The sequence below is a fragment of the Eimeria tenella genome, genomic scaffold (assembly GCF_000499545.2).
Source record: "Eimeria tenella Houghton genomic scaffold, Eth_scaff403, whole genome shotgun sequence".
In the NCBI taxonomy this organism is placed as follows: Eukaryota; Apicomplexa; class Conoidasida; order Eucoccidiorida; family Eimeriidae; genus Eimeria; species Eimeria tenella.
In genome coordinates, this window is record NW_013544944.1 from 1 (window position 1) to 8,515 (window position 8,515).

Consider the following 8,515-nt stretch of genomic DNA (forward strand, 5'->3'; position numbering starts at 1 on the left):
GGAGCGCATGGGAGGTGGCTAGCAGGGGAGAGGCGGGCCGCGCGTGTCGGAAAATAGTGCGATGCAGCGGAGGAGGTGACTAGCGGAGGACAGGGCAGGTTGCGTGGGGGTGCGCTGTGGAAGGTCACCTGCGGGATTCGTCGGCTGTTTAGTCTAGTGGTATGATTCTCGCTTAGGGTGCGAGAGGTCCCGGGTTGAAATCCCGGAACAGCCCCTCGACGTGGCAGATGGGTGCACCAACTGCTGCGCATTTTGTCCCCGCCGCAACTGCTCATGCCGCTGCCTCCTCCAAACCGAGGTGGGTTGTGTGTGGTGTTTTGGCCGGTCGTGAATGGAAGCTTGCAAGAAGAGGAGAAGGGCGTGGTTGTGTTCGGTGCATTCCGCTGCTCGTTTTTGGTGCGGCGACGACACTTTGGTTCGTGGGTGGGCTGCAGTTGGAGCGGCTGGGGAGGCGGTCGCTGTGGCTGAGGGAGGGGGTTCGGAGAGGAGGGAGCGCCGTTTTGGAGGTGAAGAGGAGGAAGCGCATGGGAGATGGCTTGCAGGGGAGAGGTGGGCAGCGCGTGTCGGAAAATAGTGCGATGCAGCGGAGCAGGTGACTAGCGGAGGACAGGGCAGGTTGGGTGGGGGTGCGCTGTGGAAGGTCACCTGCGGGATTCGTCGGCTGTTTAGTCTAGTGGTATGATTCTCGCTTCGGGTGCGAGAGGTCTTGCGTTGAATTCCCGGAACAGCCCCTCGACGTGGCGGATGGGTGCACCAACTGCTGCGCATTTTGTCCCCGCCGCAACTGCTCATGCTGCTACCTCCTCCAAACCGAGGTGGGTTGTGTGTGGTGGTTTGGCCGGTCGTGAATGGAAGCTTGCAGCACGAGGACAAGGGCGTGGTTGTGTTCGGTGCATTCCGCTGCTCGCTTTTGGTGCGGCGACGACACTTTGGTTCGTGGGTGGGCTGCGGTTGGAGCGGCTGGGGAGGCGGTCGCTGTGGCTGAGGGAGGGGGTTCGGAGAGGAGGGAGCGCCGTTTTGGAGGTGAAGAGGAGGAAGCGCATGGGAGGTGGCTTGCAGGGGAGAGGCGGGCCGCGCGTGTCGGAAAATAGTGCGATGCAGCGGAGGAGGTGACTAGCGGAGGACAGGGCAGGTTGCGTGGGGGTACGCTGTGGAAGGTCACCTGCGGGATTCGTCGGCTGTTTAGTCTAGTGGTATGATTCTCGCTTAGGGTGCGAGAGGTCTTGGGTTGAATTTCCGGGACAGCTCCTCGATGTGGCGGATGGATGCACCAACTGCTGCGCATTTTGTCCCCGCCGCAACTGCTCATGCTGCTGCCTCCTCCAAACCGAGGTGGGTTGTGTGTGGTGGTTTGGCCGGTCGTGAATGGAAATTTGCAGCACGAGGACAAGGGCGTGGTTGTGTTCGGTGCATTCCGCTGCTCGTTTTTGGTGCGGCGACGACACTTTGGTTCGTGGGTGGGCTGCAGCTGGAGCGGCTGGGGAGGCGGTCGCTGTGGCTGAGGGAGGGGGTTCGGAGAGGAGGGAGCGCCGTTTTGGAGGTGAAGAGGAGGAAGCGCATGGGAGGTGGCTTGCAGGGGAGAGGCGGGCCGCGCGTGTCGGAAAATAGTGCGATGCAGCGGAGGAGGTGACTAGCGGAGGACAGGGCAGGTTGCGTGGGGGTGCGCTGTGGAAGGTCACTTGCGGGATTCGTCGGCTGTTTAGTCTAGTGGTATGATTCTCGCTTCGGGTGCGAGAGGTCCCGGGTTCAATTCCCGGAACAGCCCCTCGACGTGGCAGATGGGTGCACCAAGTGCTGCGCATTTTGTCCCCGCCGCAACTGCTCATGCTGATGCCTCCTCCAAACCGAGGTGGGTTGTGTGTGGTGGTTTGACGGGTCGTGAATGGAAGCTTGCAGCACGAGGAGAAGGGCGTGGTTGTGTTCGGTGCATTCCGCTGCTCGTTTTTGGTGCGGCGATGACACTTTGGTTTGTGGGTGGGCTGCAGTTGGAGCGGCTGGGGAGGCGGTCGCTGTGGCTGAGGGAGGGGGTTCGGAGAGGAGGGAGCGCCGTTTTGGAGGTGAAGACGAGGAAGCGCATGGGAGGTGGTTTGCAGGGGAGAGGTGGGCCGCGCGTGTCGGAAAATAGTGCGATGCAGCGGAGGAGGTGACTAGCGGAGGACAGGGCAGGTTGCGTGGGGGTGCGCTGTGGAAGGTCACCTGCGGGATTCGTCGGCTGTTTAGTCTAGTGGTATGATTCTCGCTTAGGGTGCGAGAGGTCTTGGGTTGAATTCCCGGAACAGCCCCTCGACGTGGCAGATGGGTGCACCAACTGCTGCGCATTTTGTCCCCGCCGCAACTGCTCATGCTGCTACCTCCTCCAAACCGAGGTGGGTTGTGTGTGGTGATTTGGCCGGTCGTGAATGGAAATTTGCAGCACGACGACAAGGGCGTGGTTGTGTTCGGTGCATTCCGCTGCTCGTTTTTGGTGCGGCGACGACACTTTGGTTCGTGGGTGGGCTGCAGTTGGAGCGGCTGGGGAGGCGGTCGCTGTGGCTGAGGGAGGGGTTTCGGAGAGGAGGGAGCGCCGTTTTGGAGGTGAAGAGGAGGAAGCGCATGGGAGGTGGCTTGCAGGAGAGAGGTGGGCCGCGCGTGTCGGAAAGTAGTGCGATGCAGCGGAGGAGGTGACTAGCGGAGGACAGGGCAGGTTGCGTGGGGGTGCGTTGTGGAAGGTCACCTGCGGGATTCGTCGGCTGTTTAGTCTAGTGGTATGATTCTCGCTTAGGGTGCGAGAGTTCCCGGGTTGAAATCCCGGGCCAGCTATTCGATGTGGCGGATGGATGCACCAAGTGCTGCGCATTTTGTCCCCGCCGCAACTGCTCATGCTGCTGCCTCCTCCAAACCGAGGTGGGTTGTGTGTGGTGGTTTGGCCGGTCGTGAATGGAAGCTTGCAGCACGAGGACAAGGGCGTGGTTGTGTTCGGTGCATTCCGCTGCTCGTTTTTGGTGCGACGACGACACTTTGGTTCGTGGGTGGGCTGCAGTTGGAGCCGGTCGCTGTGGCTGAGGGAGGGGGTTCGGAGAGGAGGGAGCGCCGTTTTGGAGGTGAAGAGGAGGAAGCGCATGGGAGGTGGTTTGCAGGGGAGAGGTGGGCCGCGCGTGTCGGAAAATAGTGCGATGCAGCGGAGGAGGTGACTAGCGGAGGACAGGGCAGGTTGCGTGGGGGTGCGTTGTGGAAGGTCACCTGCGGGATTCGTCGGCTGTTTAGTCTAGTGGTATGATTCTCGCTTCGGGTGCGAGAGGTCTTGCGTTCAATTCCCGGAACAGCCCCTCGACGTGGCAGATGGGTGCACCAAGTGCTGCGCATTTTGTCCCCGCCGCAACTGCTCATGCTGCTACCTCCTCCAAACCGAGGTGGGTTGTGTGTGGTGATTTGGCCGGTCGTGAATGGAAATTTGCAGCACGAGGACAAGGGCGTGGTTGTGTTCGGTGCATTCCGCTGCTCGTTTTTGGTGCGGCGATGACACTTTGGTTTGCGGGTGGGCTGCAGTTGGAGCGGCTGGGGAGGCGGTCGCTGTGGCTGAGGGAGGGGGTTCGGAGAGGAGGGAGCGCCGTTTTGGAGGTGAAGAGGAGGAAGCGCATGGGAGGCGGCTTGCAGGGGAGAGGCGGGCCGCGCGTGTCGGAAAATAGTGCGATGCAGCGGAGGAGGTGACTAGCGGAGGACAGGGCAGGTTGCGTGGGGGTGCGCTGTGGAAGGTCACCTGCGGGATTCGTCGGCTGTTTAGTCTAGTGGTATGATTCTCGCTTAGGGTGCGAGAGGTCTTGGGTTCAATTCCCGGAACAGCCCCTCGACGTGGCAGATGGGTGCACCAAGTGCTGCGCATTTTGTCCCCGCCGCAACTGCTCATGCTGATGCCTCCTCCAAACCGAGGTGGGTTGTGTGTGGTGGTTTGACGGGTCGTGAATGGAAGCTTGCAGCACGAGGACAAGGGCGTGGTTGTGTTCGGTGCATTCCGCTGCTCGTTTTTGGTGCGGCGATGACACTTTGGTTTGTGGGTGGGCTGCAGTTGGAGCGGCTGGGGAGGCGGTCGCTGTGGCTGAGGGAGGGGGTTCGGAGAGGAGGGAGCGCCGTTTTGGAGGTGAAGAGGAGGAAGCGCATGGGAGGTGGCTTGCAGGGGAGAGGCGGGCCGCGCGTGTCGGAAAATAGTGCGATGCAGCGGAGGAGGTGACTAGCGGAGGACAGGGCAGGTTGCGTGGGGGTGCGCTGTGGAAGGTCACCTGCGGGATTCGTCGGCTGTTTAGTCTAGTGGTATGATTCTCGCTTAGGGTGCGTGAGGTCCCGGGTTCAATTCCCGGAACAGCCCCTCGATGTGGCAGATGGGTGCACCAACTGCTGCGCATTTTGTCCCCGCCGCAACTGCTCATGCTGCTACCTCCTCCAAACCGAGGTGGGTTGTGTGTGGTGATTTGGCCGGTCGTGAATGGAAATTTGCAGCACGAGGACAAGGGCGTGGTTGTGTTCGGTGCATTCCGCTGCTCGTTTTTGGTGCGACGACGACACTTTGGTTCGTGGGTGGGCTGCGGTTGGAGCGGCTGGGGAGGCGGTCGCTGTGGCTGAGGGAGGGGTTTCGGAGAGGAGGGAGCGCCGTTTTGGAGGTGAAGAGGAGGAAGCGCATGGGAGGTGGCTTGCAGGGGAGAGGCGGGCCGCGCGTGTCGGAAAATAGTGCGATGCAGCGGAGGAGGTGACTAGCGGAGGGCAGGGCAGGTTGCGTGGGGGTACGCTGTGGAAGGTCACCTGCGGGATTCGTCGGCTGTTTAGTCTAGTGGTATGATTCTCGCTTAGGGTGCGAGAGGTCCCGGGTTGAATTCCCGGAACAGCCCCTCGACGTGGCGGATGGGTGCACCAAGTGCTGCGCATTTTGTCCCCGCCGCAACTGCTCATGCCGCTGCCTCTTCCAAACCGAGGTGGGTTGTGTGTGGTGTTTTGGCCGGTCGTGAATGGAAGCTTGCAGCACGAGGACAAGGGCGTGGTTGTGTTCGGTGCATTCCGCTGCTCGTTTTTGGTGCGGCGACGACACTTTGCTTCGTGGGTGGGCTGCAGTTGGAGCGGCTGGGGAGGCGGTCGCTGTGGCTGAGGGAGGGGGTTCGGAGAGGAGGGAGCGCCGTTTTGGAGGTGAAGAGGAGGAAGCGCATGGGAGGTGGCTTGCAGGGGAGAGGCGGGCCGCGCGTGTCGGAAAATAGTGCGGTGCAGCGGAGGAGGTGACTAGCGGAGGACAGGGCAGGTTGCGTGGGGGTGCGCTGTGGAAGGTCACCTGCGGGATTCGTCGGCTGTTTAGTCTAGTGGTATGATTCTCGCTTAGGGTGCGAGAGGTCTTGCGTTGAATTCCCGGAACAGCCCCTCGACGTGGCAGATGGGTGCACCAACTGCTGCGCATTTTGTCCCCGCCGCAACTGCTCATGCTGCTGCCTCCTCCAAACCGAGGTGGGTTGTGTGTGGTGGTTTGGCCGGTCGTGAATGGAAGCTTGCAAGAAGAGGAGAAGGGCGTGGTTGTGTTTGGTGCATTCCGCTGCTCGTTTTTGGTGCGGCGACGACACTTTGGTTCGTGGGTGGGCTGCAGTTGGAGCGGCTGGGGAGGCGGTCGCTGTGGCTGAGGGAGGGGGTTTGCAGAGGAGGCAGCGCCGTTTTGGAGGTGAAGAGGAGGAAGCGCATGGGAGGTGGCTTGCAGGGGAGAGGCGGGCCGCGCGTGTCGGAAAATAGTGCGATGCAGCGGAGGAGGTGACTAGCGGAGGACAGGGCAGGTTGCGTGGGGGTGCGCTGTGGAAGGTCACATGCGGGATTCGTCGGCTGTTTAGTCTAGTGGTATGATTCTCGCTTAGGGTGCGAGAGGTCCCGGGTTCAATTCCCGGAACAGCCCCTCGACGTGGCAGATGGGTGCACCAACTGCTGCGCATTTTGTCCCCGCCGCAACTGCTCATGCTGCTGCCTCCTCCAAACCGAGGTGGGTTGTGTGTGGTGGTTTGACGGGTCGTGAATGAAGGCTTGCAAGAAGAGGAGAAGGGCGTGGTTGTGTTTGGTGCATTCCGCTGCTCGTTTTTGGTGCGGCGATGACACTTTGGTTCGTGGGTAGGCTGCAGTTGGAGCGGCTGGGGAAGCGGTCGCTGTGGCTGAGGGAGGGGGTTTGCAGAGGAGGGAGCGCCGTTTTGGAGGTGAAGAGGAGGAAGCGCATGGGAGGTGGTTTGCAGGGGAGAGGCGGGCCGCGCGTGTCGGAAAATAGTGCGATGCAGCGGAGGAGGTGACTAGCGGGGGACAGGGCAGGTTGCGTGGGGGTGCGCTGTGGAAGGTCACCTGCGGGATTCGTCGGCTGTTTAGTCTAGTGGTATGATTCTCGCTTAGGGTGCGAGAGGTCTTGTTTTGAATTCCCGGAACAGCCCCTCGACGTGGCAGATGGGTGCACCAAGTGCTGCGCATTTTGTCCCCGCCGCAACTGCTCATGCCGCTGCCTCCTCCAAACCGAGGTGGGTTGTGTGTGGTGTTTTGGCCGGTCGTGAATGGAAGCTTGCAGCACGAGGACAAGGGCGTGGTTGTGTTCGGTGCATTCCGCTGCTCGTTTTTGGTGCGGCGACGACACTTTGGTTCGTGGGTGGGCTGCAGTTGGAGCGGCTGGGGAGGCGGTCGCTGTGGCTGAGGGAGGGGGTTCGGAGAGGAGGGAGCGCCGTTTTGGAGGTGAAGAGGAAGAAGCGCATGGGAGGTGGCTTGCAGGAGAGAGGTGGGCCGCGCGTGTCGGAAAGTAGTGCGATGCAGCGGAGGAGGTGACTAGCGGAGGACAGGGCAGGTTGCGTGGGGGTGCGCTGTGGAAGGTCACCTGCGGGATTCGTCGGCTGTTTAGTCTAGTGGTATGAATCTCGCTTCGGGTGCGAGAGGTCTTGGGTTGAAATCCCGGAACAGCCCCTCGACGTGGCGGATGGGTGCACCAACTGCTGCGCATTTTGTCCCCGCCGCAACTGCTCATGCTGCTGCCTCCTCCAAACCGAGGTGGGTTGTGTGTGGTGGTTTGACGGGTCGTGAATGAAGGCTTGCAAGAAGAGGAGAAGGGCGTGGTTGTGTTTGGTGCATTCCGCTGCTCGTTTTTGGTGCGGCGATGACACTTTGGTTCGTGGGTAGGCTGCAGTTGGAGCGGCTGGGGAAGCGGTCGCTGTGGCTGAGGGAGGGGGTTTGCAGAGGAGGGAGCGCCGTTTTGGAGGTGAAGAGGAGGAAGCGCATGGGAGGTGGCTTGCAGGGGAGAGGTGGGCCGCGCGTGTCGGAAAATAGTGCGATGCAGCGGAGGAGGTGACTAGCGGAGGACAGGGCAGGTTGCATGGGGGTGCGCTGTGGAAGGTCACCTGCGGGATTCGTCGGCTGTTTAGTCTAGTGGTATGATTCTCGCTTAGGGTGCGAGTGGTCTTGGGTTGAATTTCCGGGACAGCTCCTCGATGTGGCGGTTGGATGCACCAACTGCTGCGCATTTTGTCCCCGCCGCAACTGCTCATGCTGCTACCTCCTCCAAACCGAGGTGGGTTGTGTGTGGTGATTTGGCCGGTCGTGAATGGAAATTTGCAGCACGAGGACAAGGGCGTGGTTGTGTTCGGTGCATTCCGCTGCTCGCTTTTGGTGCGGCGACGACACTTTGGTTCGTGGGTGGGCTGCGGTTGGAGCGGCTGGGGAGGCGGTCGCTGTGGCTGAGGGAGGGGGTTCGGAGAGGAGGGAGCGCCGTTTTGGAGGTGAAGAGGAGGAAGCGCATGGGAGGTGGCTTGCAGGGGAGAGGCGGGCCGCGCGTGTCGGAAAATAGTGCGATGCAGCGGAGGAGGTGACTAGCGGAGGACAGGGCAGGTTGCGTGGGGGTACGCTGTGGAAGGTCACCTGCGGGATTCGTCGGCTGTTTAGTCTAGTGGTATGATTCTCGCTTAGGGTGCGAGAGGTCTTGTTTTGAATTCCCGGAACAGCCCCTCGACGTGGCGGATGGGTGCACCAACTGCTGCGCATTTTGTCCCCGCCGCAACTGCTCATGCTGCTACCTCCTCCAAACCGAGGTGGGTTGTGTGTGGTGATTTGGCCGGTCGTGAATGGAAACTTGCAGCACGAGGACAAGGGCGTGGTTGTGTTCGGTGCATTCCGCTGCTCGCTTTTGGTGCGGCGACGCCACTTTGGTTCGTGGGTGGGCTGCGATTGGAGCGGCTGGGGAGGCGGTCGCTGTGGCTGAGGGAGGGGGTTTGCAGAGGAGGGAGCGCCGTTTTGGAGGTGAAGAGGAAGAAGCGCATGGGAGGTGGCTTGCAGGGGAGAGGCGGCCCGCGCGTGTCGGAAAATAGTGCGATGCAGCGGAGGAGGTGACTAGCGGAGGCCAGGGCAGGTTGCGTGGGGGTCCGCTGTGGAAGGTCCCCTGCAGGATTCGTCGGCTGTTTAGTCTAGTGGTATGATTCTCGCTTCGGGTGCGAGAGGTCTTGCGTTGAATTCCCGGACCACCCCCTCGACGTGGCGGATGGGTGCACCAAGTGCTGCGCATTTT

The 8,515-nt window shown here is 61.4% G+C and overlaps 1 protein-coding gene across 1 annotated transcript; it reads right to left on the reverse strand.

Moving 5' to 3' along the window:
- Window positions 1–6,981: 6,981 nt before the first annotated feature.
- Window positions 6,982–7,332, reverse strand: ETH_00034350 (uncharacterized protein; the record flags this gene model as incomplete). The annotated part of the gene is made up of 1 exon (XM_013379822.1): window positions 6,982–7,332. The coding sequence occupies one exon, from the start codon at window positions 7,330–7,332 to the stop codon at window positions 6,982–6,984; it is 351 nt and encodes a 116-aa protein (XP_013235276.1).
- Window positions 7,333–8,515: the final 1,183 nt, after the last annotated feature.